This window comes from Engraulis encrasicolus, chromosome 5, assembly GCF_034702125.1.
Source record: "Engraulis encrasicolus isolate BLACKSEA-1 chromosome 5, IST_EnEncr_1.0, whole genome shotgun sequence".
Taxonomy (NCBI): domain Eukaryota; kingdom Metazoa; phylum Chordata; class Actinopteri; order Clupeiformes; family Engraulidae; genus Engraulis; species Engraulis encrasicolus.
In genome coordinates, this window is record NC_085861.1 from 51,736,753 (window position 1) to 51,751,419 (window position 14,667).

The 14,667-nt window shown below is 43.9% G+C and overlaps 1 protein-coding gene across 4 annotated transcripts in view; it reads right to left on the reverse strand.

Moving 5' to 3' along the window:
• trak1a (trafficking protein, kinesin binding 1a) overlaps positions 1-14,667 on the reverse strand; it is a 56,789-nt gene that overhangs the window by 3,421 nt on the left and 38,701 nt on the right. For 3 of the 4 annotated variants that reach the window (XM_063199700.1, XM_063199697.1, XM_063199699.1), the window contains 9 exons: positions 13,334-13,412; positions 11,762-11,919; positions 10,684-10,758; positions 9,758-9,895; positions 8,797-8,873; positions 8,357-8,584; positions 7,251-7,600; positions 3,825-4,271; positions 1,767-1,869 (listed from right to left, as the gene is read on the reverse strand). In XM_063199700.1, coding sequence (XP_063055770.1) covers positions 1,767-1,869; positions 3,825-4,271; positions 7,251-7,600; positions 8,357-8,584; positions 8,797-8,873; positions 9,758-9,895; positions 10,684-10,758; positions 11,762-11,919; positions 13,334-13,412 — 1,655 coding nt within the window. The remainder of the gene's footprint in view (positions 1-1,766; positions 1,870-3,824; positions 4,272-7,250; positions 7,601-8,356; positions 8,585-8,796; positions 8,874-9,757; positions 9,896-10,683; positions 10,759-11,761; positions 11,920-13,333; positions 13,413-14,667) is intronic. The other variant, XM_063199698.1, reaches the window with a different exon arrangement.

A 14,667-nucleotide genomic window follows, 5' to 3' on the forward strand; every position in this document is an offset into this window, starting at 1 on the left:
AAAGGGTCATGCCATGCTTATACCCTCAGCATGTCATATAGTGTGACATAAAATATGTCCCGACATCATCCTTACTCTGCAACCCATAATCAACATGTTATATTGAATTAGAACAGTCCAGAAGAAGTTATGATTCATGAGGTCTGACTAGCTGTGTGTGTGGGTGGGCTCAATACAGGCAGCCACACCCACTTTTCCAAACGATTGGTTGCATAGTAAGAAGACATACTTCATGTCATATATCGCATGCTTATGGTGTAAGAAGTTGTATCACTCTTATGGCAGAATCAATTTCCCTTTCATGGGAAAGACAAAATGTACTGGTAATTAACACTTTCACTTTTACACAGAACCAAATACATTTATTTTAACAAGATAGAGATATTTCATCATCCAGGGCCACATTTGCAGTATTAGTTTCCGTCGCTTGTGCAACTGGTCATTTGTTAAACAAGTTAGAACGTAGCTTGTGTCAGTTTTGCATTGACTAAAAGCAAAAGTTTGATTATTGCGGTTATTAAACATTATTCATTGAAGCAACACTAAGTAGCCCTTCCGACATTACCGTAATGTTTTCAAAATCGTTTCTCATTTATGAACTTGTAGAAGGGTGAAAACAAGCCTCTACCAAGTAAGTTTGGAGGAGTGCACTGTCCCTCTGTATTTAGAATACAAAAACCTACAACTTTTCTGTCACAATGACAGAGATTGCAAAGAAGAGGTTAGAAGGAAGCTGGAAAATACTGTAACTGCAAGGTAACCAAAGAGGGGGAAACTAATTAGTGTTGCTTTCAGGCTTGATCCCAAGACAAAAAACACAACATTGATTTTATTTGCCAGGATTCCAACTGCGTCATGAAACTGAATGCCTGGGTGAGAAGAAGTAGTGAGCACACAATCATGCTTGAAGAAGAAGTGCCCCCATGACATGGCATTGCTCTAGGGGTTTAGTTAGGGAGCCACACAAATGATTAGAGGGGCAACACACACCCATGACCTTTAACCTCTGCGGATTGAGAGGAGGGCAGGTCATGTGATGGCGGCTCACCCAGAGGACAGTGGGGGGGTGTTCTGCTCTGCTCTGCTCTGCTCAGTGGGCCTGCTCTACACCGGGCAAGAGGAACAAGTGATACAGCATCTGCTCCTCTTCGTCCTCACATGACCTGGAGGTTGGGGGAGGTGGGGTGGGGACGGGCAATAATATGTCTTTTCCTCTGTAAACTTGGGAGATGTTAAGCCTTTTTGTTCCACGGGGAGATTTATTGGTGTCTCTTAACATTAATGTCACAAAAAGCAAAACTACTCCCTGCTACCCTCATTTGCAGAGATTTTAATTGCGACATTTCGGTCTACTGCCCTTCATCCAGGAAATTTAGTGGACCAAAACGGCCTAATTAAATCAAGCAAATGAGGACAGTGTGTGGGAGTTTTGCTAAGAGGCGTTGATGACCATGTAAACCTCATCCAACGCACCTGATCAAAGGAGGAGTGCAAGAAGACTTCTAAAAATACTCTCTCTTAACATGAAAAAATATTTAAAAAATAGGTGGATTAATTAGGCTTTGACTGACCTGAAAATGTCCAGTAAATGTAAAGAGACACCATTAAATTGTACATGTCTTCACCTTGGTAAACTTGGATATGTGAACATGACAGAACATATGTGGGTGTACATGTGATGAAATCAAATATTGGCAAAATTGTAAAGTGACTGGTATTGGTGTGTGTGTGTGTGTGTGTGTGTGTGTGTGCGTGCGCATGCTCACCTGGGCGTGACTCTAGTCAGCTCGTCGGAGGGGTGCATGATGCGGCAGGTGGTGAAGGTGTAAGTGGAGCTGGTGTGGGACTGACACTTCCCAGGGAAATGTCCTGCAGCAGAGAAAACACACACACACACACGCACACATGCACACGCGCACACACACACACACACAATTACAATAACGACACTTGCCAGGGAAGGGAACAGTAAATACAAACCCAAACTACACGCCCCCACACAATTAAAATATTAAATCATTAAAACATCAACAAGCCCCAGATAGGCACGCCCCAGAGCACAAGCCGTAACTACCAAAACTGCATCAGGAACCATCCGAATTTGTATAATTGATGGATATAGTCTAGCTGTGTAAATGCCGTAACGCAAAGAATGGTAGAATTACATAGGTGATATGGCCTTTGGTATTAAAATGAGAAGATCAACTTCCTATTAGACTTACCTAAGAGAACACTTAACAATTTTGCCGACCCCCCCCCCCCCCCCCCCATTTGTTAAGCACTTTGAGTTGCATGCCTTGTACCTTGTATGATACAGTGCTATACAAATACAATTATTATAATTATAATAATAATTATTATTATTATTATTATTATTATATAAGCATATTTTTTGAGAGGGGTTTCCTGTTGCAGTTTGATGGAGTATGCTGTATAGCAGTAAAGGTCAACACAACTCTACAGTAGCAGGCAGGATACACGGATGGAGCCATCAAGGAGAGGAAAACAGGAACAAATGTTGTGTATATGCAGAGAGCAAATATAGACAAATGGTATGGTGTGTGTGTGTGTGTGTGTGTGTGTGTGTGTGTGTGTGTGTGTGTGTGTGTGTGTGTGTGTGTGTGTGTGTGTGTGTGTGTGTGTCCATCCGCGCGATCATCTGTGCATGTACCGGTATTTCGGGACAAAGTATGTAGCGCAGGGGTGAGCTGAAATGTATAACTGACACCACGTTGCCTTTCGTCATGTGAATATGTGCACATGCTGCTTTTAATATGGCCTCACGTCTAGATCAGCACAGACCCACACACTGTCAAGGGGGGGATTGGCGCAAACAGATATAGCTATGCCAGGGGTTCCCAACCTTTTCCAACTTGGGGCCCACTTGAACCGTTCACAAAAGTCCGGGGCTCACCTCTGACCCAATAAACAATATCAATCAAATAAATGGTCAGCAACACACACACACACAGACACACACATATTCAGTAAATTATTGTGATTTTTAGAAAACGATTTCAAGGCCCACTGGGAACACCTTCAGGGACCACCAGTGGGCCCCAGCCCACAGTTTGAGTATCACTGATCTATACGGTGCGATAGGCTGTCAAGTACAGAGCTGGAAGACCATGAGGAAAAGATGGAGCAGAAGCAGAGGTAGTAATTATGAGATACCGGCTACATGACCATAAAGAACTGCTCACATGATTCTATTAGGAGGACATGAACATGAAAGAACATGAAACCAATCATGGCACATTTTCCCCATAATCAAAAGGTGTTAAAACATGCATCCCATTCCCACTTCTCTGTTCTCATGCTTTGGATTAGCAGAGGAAAGAAGGTTAATAGATAGAAGGGATGGAAAAGAAATGGGTTGGACTGGAAAGATCTGATGGAGCGCCAGATGCAAGTGGAGCAGTAATAAAAAAGGCGAATCAAAGTAATAAAATGCAATATACTCAATGAGGTATGGTGCCAGGCATCGGGATGTAGTACTGTAGGGTGATGTGGGTGCCGTGTGTCGTGTGTCTGTCTGCATGATGATGTGGATGATGAGCCAGAGCGATCTTAGCCAGCAAGACAAAGAGCCTTCCCACGATCCCCAGTGGCCCAGTATCCTCCTGGGGGGCTGTGATGGACGTGGGGATGATGTGGTCAGCACTGCCCTGTCCTTTCCAAGGGCGAGAGGTAGTTACGCTAGGGTCACACACATGCCTCCTGTCCAGGGTGCTGTGGTGAGAGGTAGTTAAGGGGGGGTTAAGGGAGGGAGGGTTTGTCTTGGATCAGGGAGGAAGACCAGGGGGTTTAGAGGACGCCCTCACCAGACGATAAGGCTGCAGCTTCTGACGACGTCTCCAAACTTCCCGTGGCCACCTGCCCGTTTCCCGTCGCCTCGCTCGCGGCCGACAGCGACGACGCCTCTTGTTGGTACAGCCCTCCGTTGGCATGCAGCACGCCGTTGAGCTCGCCGACGTGGTTGCTGTGCAACGGGGTGCCGGGGGCGGCGACGCCGTTCTCGCTGGCCAGGGAGGAGACGGAGGAGCAGCGGCTCTGGCAGAGTCTGTGGCGGCTCAGGAGGCCGATGACGGCCGCGCGCTGCTCCCCGCTCACCGCGTCCTCCTCCTCCAGGTCGGTGAACTGGTAGACGTCCTCCAGGTCGCCCAGCTCCAGCGGACGGAAGCCCTTGGTCACCACGCCAGGCCGCGCATCCAGGATGCCGCCCAGGTTGGGCTGTGCCAGCTGCTGCCACTGGTGCAGCGTGGCCGAGCCTGGAGAGAGAGAGAGAGAGAGAGAGAGAGAGAGAGAGAGAGAGAGAGAGAGAGAGAGAGAGAGAGAGAGAGAGAGAGAGAGAGAGAGAGAGAGAGAGAGAGAGAGAAGGGTCATAAACAAAAGCAGTTAACACAATATAAGCACGTTTGACTATACACAAATCAAGAAGTTTTCAGGTCACTTGATAGAAGAGGAGACAGAGCGGAATATGAAGAGAGAGAAAGAGAGGAGGACAAAGAGAACAAGAAGATGGGGAGAGAGAGAGAGAGAGAGAGAGAGAGAGAGAGAGAGAGAGAGAGAGAGAGAGAGAGAGAGAGAGAGAGAGAGAGAGAGAAACAGCCACAGAAAACAGCATTTCACTGAACACAAATACACATGGTTTTCAGAGATCACTTGGTAATACAAAAGAGATGTTCCATTTAGGAAGGTTGGTAACTAAAGAAACATGAGCAAGCCTGAACCTCTGTTAAAACCGAACAAATGGACTCGATTTTCAGATATTTCAGATATAAAAACCACTGATCACTGTCCATGCCGTGCCATGGACCCAATGGCGATAACCATAGTATGGTGTGTTGGTAGAAGCAGGCAAGACAAGTGGAATTAGGGCCAGGGCCCAGGGGGAATTCCAGTTGTGTAGGCATTAAGGAGTCGAGATGAGAAGTAGTGTTTGTCATGTGAAAATAAAAAATTTCTATTATTTTATTTAAATGAATACAGCTTAGTTCTCCACGTTAGGTTCTTTGTTAGACTTCGGGAAATTCAGTAATGCAGAAGAATTGTAGTGTTGTGATAGCGGCATTGTCACCCACACTTGCACACAAAAGCACACACACACACAGACACCAATTTAAATGGATTGTCTAACACAAAACACGAAGGTGATTTGTATGAGTAATGTGAATCTGTGAACTATGGGCTGGTTAGGTACAGGCACACTACAGAAACTCAAAAAATAAACATGGTAAGAAAATTATAGCGTTTTATTGACAAAATCTTCAACAAAAAAATGAACACAATCAAAAGACAGGGTGAGAAATGTAAAGAACACAAAAAAATCCAAACAGAGGTGACTGAGGAATAGCATACATTAATTCTGTCAGTGGGTTAAGTGGGGGGAAAAAAGGAAAAAAGTGCTTTAGACGTAGTTAAGGGAACTTAGGAAAAAGTGACGTTTTTTTTTTAAACTGGAGATGCCCTGTACCTAACCAGTATATCCTACACACCAGCTATGCCGAATGTTAGCAATACCAGTAGCAGTACTCATGTCTGTCCCACAGGGGCGACAAAGAGCAATGGCATATTGCCAACTTGACTGGTTATAATAGCTACACCGAAGTGCAAAGCTACATTTATGTTACTTCCTGGAAATACAATACAATCATCTTGTGTACAGCAAAATACTATAGAAGAATATACGGTATGTAACACTGGAGAAGTACAATTCCACACAATGATTATTGGGCACATGTTTTGCAGATGCTACAACAATATTGGGTTTTTGTTAGCATTCTGTTGAAACACAACACATGGTTGTCAGAAGGACCACAAAAAGGAAATTGATAAAGAAATACTATAGGAGTTCATACAGAATTAGCGAACCAAGTGCAGTGACACAAACAAACTGAACCTAAAGGGTGAGAATGCAAGACATGGATCCATTTACACCAGCTTGCAATTGTGATTTAGTGTTATCACTGCAAAAAATGAAATCTTAGCAATCTTATTTTTCTACTTTCAAGTAAAAAACATCTAGTCTATCTTAATTAAAACATCAACTAATAACTAGTACTTTTGAACGGGCACTTTTAGACTATTTAGACTTGTTTTAAGACATTTGGAGGTGGGGCAAGTAATTTTTTCTTGATCAGATGTTTGTTACTTGTTAAAAGTACAAATATTGCTTATAACAAGTAAAAAAGAATGACCAAGAAAAAATACTTTCCCCACTGCCAAATGTTTAAAGGGACACTGTGCAGGAAATGGACAAAAGAGGTACTGCAACTATGTTGCTCATTGAAACGGGGCTGCCAATTGCCAAATTTGATCTTTTCATGAAAGTTTACTCAGTAATAAACAAATATTTTCTAGTATGGTCCAAGTAGAGTCATTTTTGCAGCTAAAAATGGCTATTTTTGAAAATTCAAAATGGCGGACCATGGAGAAGATCCCCCTTTTCATGTATGAAAAGTGCAATTTTTCCAGTCATAATGAATACTTAGAATTTGATGGTGGTGGTAAGTATTCATGAAAAAGGTAACATTAGTGAATGGGCAGCATGAATTCTGAAAATAAACAACTAAAAATCTCACACAGTGTCCCTTTAAGTCTAAGTCTAAATAGTCTAAAATGTCTTGTTCAAAAGTACTTGTTAATAGGTATTTTTTCCCCTCACTGGACTACTCAGAATTGACAAGATTGACAAGATGCTTTTTACTTGAAACTAGAAAAATAAGCTTACACAATTTTCATTAGAAACTGAACCCAAATGACTTACTGCCAATGTTGGTAAAAATCACTCTTTAAGGGGAGCACCAGGCCAATGCTAATTGGCAGGCTAAGTGATTTGAAGTTCTATGGCTCCATTCTTTCACATAAACCATTGGCTCAAATCTCAAGCAGGCAGCGCAGATAAAGCTCTTAAGGGAGAGGGCACCATGTTAACAGTGACAGGTCAAAATGATTTTGAAATGCTATGGCATTTCATTCTTTTTAAAAGTAACTTTTCTCCTCAAACGGCTGTGTGTGTCGGAAGTAGAAGGAGTAGTGTCTGCTTAGGGCGTCCTGATCCTGATGCACCAGCGACCAAAGAGCACCCAGCAGCAGCGAAGGGAAGGCAGAGACAGGAGGCAGAGTAGTGGGTGTCAGGAGTGAAGAGGAGGAAAAGTGAGAAGAAGAGAAAGAAGGAGAAGAAAAGGAAGAGGAAGAGGAGGAGAGGTAGACATAGAGTGAGCGGCGGCGGCCAGTGCTGTGGTCACCTTCCAGCGGCTTAACGATCTGCAGCTTCTCCGGCAGGTAGGAGCGCGGCGCGTAGAACGAGAACCCAGAGAGGCCGGAGTGCAGGGAGGACAGGCCGAACGACATGATGCTGTCGGTGGGCGTCACGGAGCCGTCCTCCCCCCTCTCCTCCCGCTCCTGGTTCTCCTCCAGCAGCCGGTCCTTCTCCGACAGCTCGTGCAGCTTGCGCTCGCGCTCCTCCTCGAAAAAGCGCCGCTCGCTCAGGTAGTTGTCGCGCCGCAGGCTCAGCCGCCGCAACGCCGCCTCCAGGTCCCGCGAGCCCGGCGTGCCAGGGCAGCCCGCCGCCTGCTTCCTGTTGGAGTCCTCCAACCTACCCACCGACCAATCAGGATGAAGAGACAGACAGACAGACAGACAGACAGACAGACAGACAGACAGAGGAAAAGTTGTACATCATTGAGACTTTATATTATATTATACCATATAGGTATAATAATGTTCATTATTTGGGGATAACCTACATTATTTGGGGATATCACTCGCAACTCGTCAATTTGCTTTTGGTTGCTTTTGCTACTCTCCTGGTCAGGCATGTGGGCCTCCGGGATCATAAGTTTCTAATTGAACAAATGTCAATAATTGGAGTGCAGCATCACAGCACACACAAGGTGCGTTCGGGCTGACTGAGAACCGTGCCGGAGCCCATACCCGCATCTAACCTCGAACCGTCCGGCATGTTCATATCGCAAGTCTGTGTGTTTGAGAACGAGAAAAGTTGATTTGCGATGTGAACCCTTTCTCCGCGAACCGTGGGGACAGCAGGTTCATCCGGGTAACACACTGTCACGTAAGGGAAAATTCAGCGCCCGGTATGAATGTTCGTGGTTCTCTGGTACGTAAGCACTTAAGTTCTGAACGTAACTGGTGTGGGAATGGACACAGGGACCGTTCTGGTCGACCTGAAAACAGTAAAAGAGGGAGTACTCTACTTAACTACCGGTAACCCTACTTAGCAACTCCACTTAATTGTTCTGTATATTTCCTGTGCACTTTGTATCTGCTAGTGATAATATGATTATGTCCTCGTTTGTAAGTGGCTTTGGTGAAAAATGTAAGTGAGGCGCACCTGTTTTCATCAGGCATGTGGCCCTCCAGGATCATGGTGCTGGCCCGGTTGTCCACCACGCCGCCGTAGAGGCTGGAGCGCGGCGTGCTGACGCAGCTGGAGCGGCGCGAGTTCATGGACGATGTCTGGTTGGAGCCAGGGATGTTCAAGGGGGACGGGCCCATGGAGCGCTGCCGCACCGTCTGGTTGACGTTACGCACCGTCTGGAAGACACGTTTCGGGTGCAACCTGGTGGGCAGATTTTTGTAGTGTGCACACGCACACATAAACACACGCACACACACCCACATTAGCAAGCTAGGATATCACAGACAGGGTTGGACAAAAAAATGATGCGTCTTTGGGTCAAGGGTAGAACAAGTACTACATGCCAAGCAGCATGTTTGAAATTGGCTGGGATTTCCTTGGGACACCCTGTAGTGTATTTCTAGTTGACGTACTTGTGCTCCTCCACGTCTGGATCGTCCATCTGCAGCTCTTTCCTCATGGTGCCCTCAATCTCCGCAGCCAGGGAGTCCTACAAGACATCAGTACCACAGTCAGACGGCAGAGGGCAGCATATCATACAGTATTTCACAGACAAACAAGTAGGGTTGTTTAGACTTACAGTAACTCTCTATCTTTCTTTCTCTCTCGCGCGCGCGCACGCACGCACGCGCGCACGCACACACACTTTTTCCTACAGTTTTCAATAGGTTGCTGCAGCGATAAATAAAGTGTAAATACGTTTTATTTTGTCTTTGCAAATGGCAATATGAACCTATATGCCTATGAGCAAACCTACTGTAAAAGCAAGCATAAACCAAGGTAAATGTAACATGGAGCTCTGAGCTCTCTCTTATGCCGTGTCCAGACCAAGAGCGACCTATGCTGCCTGGTAGCGTGGGTAGCAGAAGAAGTTTCGCCTTGAATTCGCTGTATTCGCTCCAGACGCAGCATTGACATGTTTGATTCAGCTAATCACTCTGGCTTGACAGCCTGGGACATTCGGAGATATGAACGTTCCGATTGGTTTTCGCTGAACAGCGTCAGAGCGAATTCGCCTGTGATTAGATTTGGTTTAATCGTCAAAATTCGCTCTGGTCGCACAAGAAGCTTCGCTCCTAGCGAATTCGCTTTGGTAGCGCAGGTCGCGTGCCCTCCATAGAGAAATAATGACTTCCGTCGCTTTGTTCGCTCCTGGTCTGTACACGGCATTACACACTCACCAACCACACCTATCACCAACCCCAGCCCTCTCTACAGCCATCCTACCATAATTATTACTATTATTATTGTCGTCATAATTTTTTAATTATTATAATTTCGGGCTGAAATCAAACCCGGGTAGCTCGCGTAATTCTGTGCCACTTAATGCCACTGCGCCCCCTGTTGTTATTATTAGTAGTATTATTATCCTACCATGGGGAAGAGTCCGAGCGAGTGGAAGCGGCGTGGGGTGCTGAGGGGCAGTGTCTTGTTCCGCAGGTTCTTCAGCTCCTCTTGAGCCTCGTGCAGCATCTCCATACACTCAGCATACTTATCCTCCAACTCTCGCAACTAAAACACACACACACGCGCACACACGAGAATGCACACATGAGAATGCATGCACACACATGCGTATGTACAGTCACATCCAAAAATATACACGCAGAAACATCATTACTAAACAAAATGTTAACAAGACGACACAGTCACAAAAAGCATAAGAATGCAAGGGATGATTATTATAGTGATGTAATGGGTGCACATGAATGCATAAAATAATCATTGTTACTGTATTCATAAATGATCATGTTAGGATGGTGTCATTACTAAGAAAATGCTCATGCTGTGCTTTTAATATGAATTTCTTTGCTAAATAACAGATTCAGTCCCCACCCTTATCAATCCCTCCATGGCTGAAGTGCTCTTGAGCAAGGCACCTTACCCCACACAGCTCCAGGGACTGTAACGAATACCCTGTAAGTCGCTTTGAATAAAGGCATCAACTAAGTGTAATGTAATGTAAAAATATTCAGAGGTATCAAAAGTAAAAGCAAAATTGAAAAAAGAAACAGTTTACTTCCAACACAGGTAACTTATCTAAGTAACCAGTAGACCTGTGGACTTATCGTACGATCAGCTGACTTTGCGCTGATTGGATCAAGTTGTGGTGGGTTCCAGTTAAGTGTTTGTCAGTAAAAACGTCAGAGTCTATCCATCTCATTAGGAACAATGGAGTAAATGGTGTAACAGCTATGTAATATCATGTGCTAGTGTTGTATGTACATCATGAATTTACTTTTAGTTTTACTTTTGACACCACTGACAATATTATTATTCAACATGTATGAATGCATTACCTCAGCCGTAAGCTGTCGCTGCGCATCTTTGGCCGCCCCTAAATGCTGCGTAAGCTCCTCGTTCTCCACTGCAAACTGCAAAACAGTCAAAAACATTCGTCAGAACCGTAACAGCAAAATATCAATAACTTCTGCATTTGTATAGCACAATCCATACAAACATGCAGCTCAATGTTCTTAAACAACTCGACAAAAACACCCATTAGAAACAGAACATCAACACATACTGTCAGAACAGGGTTCATACAGAATTTTAAAATTGAACTTACTACCTTTTTACTACCATCAAAATGTTTTTTTTTTTTTTTTACATCCAAAGCAAAAGCAAAGTAACGTCATGCAACACCTTTCTAAATCACAAAGAAACATTTCCTCACAATTTAACCATACAATTATAACTTAATTATAGCTTGACGTCAACACTGGGTTTGAGCTACACCAAGCTACACCATCACTCAGGTCCTACCTGCTGCATTAAAAAGTCACCCAAGTTTAGCGATTTTGAAAAGATAGGCACCTGCATGCAGAAAACACAAATTGACGAACGCAGAACGGGGCATTGAAAAATGTACTACCTCATCAGATAGTATACCATGTACTACCTTCTACTACTTTTCACTGGTCATATCATTGTCATTTACTATATTGTACTACTTTTTAAAACCCCGCAGGAAACCTGTAAAAGTGTCATCAGAGAGAAGAAGTGGAAGTTGTGTACAAATTGTGTTGGAAGAGGAGTTGTGTACAATGTCACTCGTTACCTTAACTCTTTGTGAGGTGAGATGGATGGATGGATTGCGTGTGTGTGTGTGTGTGTGTGTGTGTGTGTGTGTGTGTGTGTGTGTGTGTGTGTGTATGTGTGTGTGTGCGTGTGCGTGTGTGTGTCTTTACAGATGATGGATGTGAGCTAAGCTATATGCATGTTTGCATGCTTTTTGTTTTGACTACAATGTTTCCATGTTTCTTATGTCTTATCTATTGTGTTGGTAAGTGTATGGTAATCACATTTCATTATTGCCCAAGATAAATGTCTCATATAGAGACAATAAAGGGTTCTCTTATCGTGTGCATTAAATACCGGTAAGGATTGAGATTGAGGACGTACAGCCTTGCATTTCTTCTGCAGGTCAACTATCTGGGACAAAAGGTGGGTGATCTCCTCCTGTTGACGAGATGCATCGTCCGTTTTCCTGGCCAGGTCCTCAGCCAAAGTTGAAATCTGGAGGTTGGCATTTCCTGAGAAAGTTATGGGGAGAGATCATGTTAGTTAATATATTAAATCAGAACTGGGAAAAAATGGCCGTGTTAACATGCACATGGCAAAACAACTACAATCAGGTTATTGACTTATCTCATTATTGTAAACCAAATAAACAACATTCATTATCCGTCTATTGCCATTATCAGTTTATGAGAAAAACAATGGATTTTTTTAACACAGGTAGGATTTTACCAATAACCCGGTTTCTTCAAGACATGTAAGCAGCTCAATCGGGTTTCTGTTGTTCTACAATCAATCGCAAGCTTTGAATTACACAACTGATCAAGTCATTATCCACCATTTCTTAGATGCATGTAAACACTCAATAATGGATTATTCACGTTATCCGTTCTTGTAAACGCACCCAAGTAAAAATGCAAGCAGACAGCACAGCCTAGATGACGGTGGCTCTGCACTGAATAAAACATGAACAAGTCTGGTAGCATGTGTCTCCACGTGAGCTGTACCCGAGGCACGGCAGGGGGCAAGAGCTGTGAGAAAGCATCTGCCCTAAGCCAGCCCTGGCAGTAGACGAGCATCATCCAGGGACACATGGCAGCGAGCCGGGTGACCTCCCGTGCCTGTCTGACGGACGGAGAGCAGGATCAACGTGAGGGCAGCTACAATCAGAGGCTTGACATTGGCACCTGCCCTACCAGCACAACGTGGGGAACACTTGGCTGTGGCTGGTAAGATCAGTATCATAAGCCACTTTGGCTGGTACTTTTTGGGGGGCTTTTACACCTTTACTTGTGTATAGTATGGTACGGCACCCCAGCCCACTGAGCCACGGCACCTCCAGCAGGTACTTTTTTTATTCTTTGGTATGACGCGTCACAGTGGCCTATAAAAATAACAACTGAGACCAGTAGAAATGGCAAAACTGAGGCTTGTAGAAACGCACACAAAAAAGTGAATGTCAAGCCCTGACTACGAGACAGTTCAAGGTAGTCAGTGAAGCAGAGGACTGGGTGTGGGTACTTTTTTGTTATATTTGATTGAGAGAGCATCGGAGGTTGGAGCTAGACACACCTCCACCAGGGATGAATGGCAGAGAAGCTGCTGATATGACCTCTGCTAGCCTGAGAGGTAGATCAACGTGACGGCAGCTACGAGGGCTCAGTGACTGAAGCATTGGGCAGGTGGGTGTTGCGTAATAGGCTGGCTGCTCTGGGGTGCGTTTCCACAAAGGAGAGTTGTTACCCAGTTAGCAACGTGGGTAGTTGCCAATGGGAAATTGCATTGCAACCAACAAAGTAGCTAATATAGTTAGCAACTATGGTTTCGAGAAATGCACCACTGAGTTGGGAACCCTTTTTTACTACATTTTGACAAAATAGTACTGCACTTTGCCTTAATAGGACAGCATATCGTCTGTGATAAACTTACTGAGCTCCTTCACACAGTCATTGACCAACTGCTGCTCCTTCTCCTCATAACATATGGTCTCCGTTTCCAGGTGACTGGCCTGTATCAAAGAACAACAGAAACACACAAACGGGATGTAGCTGCAGATTGTAACTGACTCGGTACTAGCATTTTACAATTCAAAATGCCTATGATGTCTGTAAAAGCTGCAATCTGAGTCCTCACACTAGGTGGTACATGAGACAATTGTAGAGAGAAATCACAGACACCACAGGTGAGTCCCAATAACATTCCCAGCATGTACTGATGCAGCTGACTCACCTCAGAGTGCAGCACAATGTTGTGCAAATTACACTTAAAGGAGCACTCCTGCCAATTTCAATATGCTGTTGTATTGCTCACACTACCCTTGACTTGTCAGTACCCGGTGATGCTGCATTTTTTTGTCTCAGTCCTTTCCGAGATATAAGCTATTCTAATGGGGGCAGCTTTTGTTTACATTTAAAAAAATCTTAACATAAGCCTACTCCAAATATTTTCCCAAAAGGTATCGCTGTTTGCTAGTTGTCTGCTGATGTTGCATAACCTTTTGGATGTTTTTGGGAATAAATAAAAATGTTTTTTTTTTTAAATGTAAACAAACACCTGCCCCATTACAATGACCAGGATCTCGGAAAAAGGCTGAAGAAAAAAGAAAAAAAAACTCAGGTACTGACAAGTCCAGGGTAGTGTGAGCATTACAACTGCATGTTGAAATTGACTGAAGATACGTAAAAGCAATGTATTGCAATGTAATGTAATGTACTGATGAAGCCGGCACACCTCTGACTGTAATGCAATCCGTGTTGGGAAGTTACTTTTAAAATGTATTCCCCTACCAATTTACAGAGCAGATTGCTCAACATGTAGTTTGTAACGTAATACATTGTATTACTCAATCAGAGTAATGTAATCTGAATACTATGGATACTTTGGTAACTTTCTTTTACAGAAAAGTAATTACTATTTACTTTTTGGGTGACAACAGGGTAACAGAGAGAAGTTACATGGTATCTAATGGTAAAAAGGGGATAATTACAAATTAAATACTGTTATACACATCTCAAGAATTACTATGAAACTACTGTGCATTTTCTGGGTAACAACAGGCTAACAGAGACAAGTGACTTGTTAGATACAATCTAACTTCTATTTGTTAGCCTGTTGTTACCCAGAAAATACATAGTAATGTCTTTTTCTTGGCAATTACATGGTATTTACTTTGAGTCATGTCCCAAACCTGCCACGTCTCTCTCTCCCACTTACTTCCTGTCATCCCTTCACTGCAATATCAACATCAATGTACAAACCCCAAC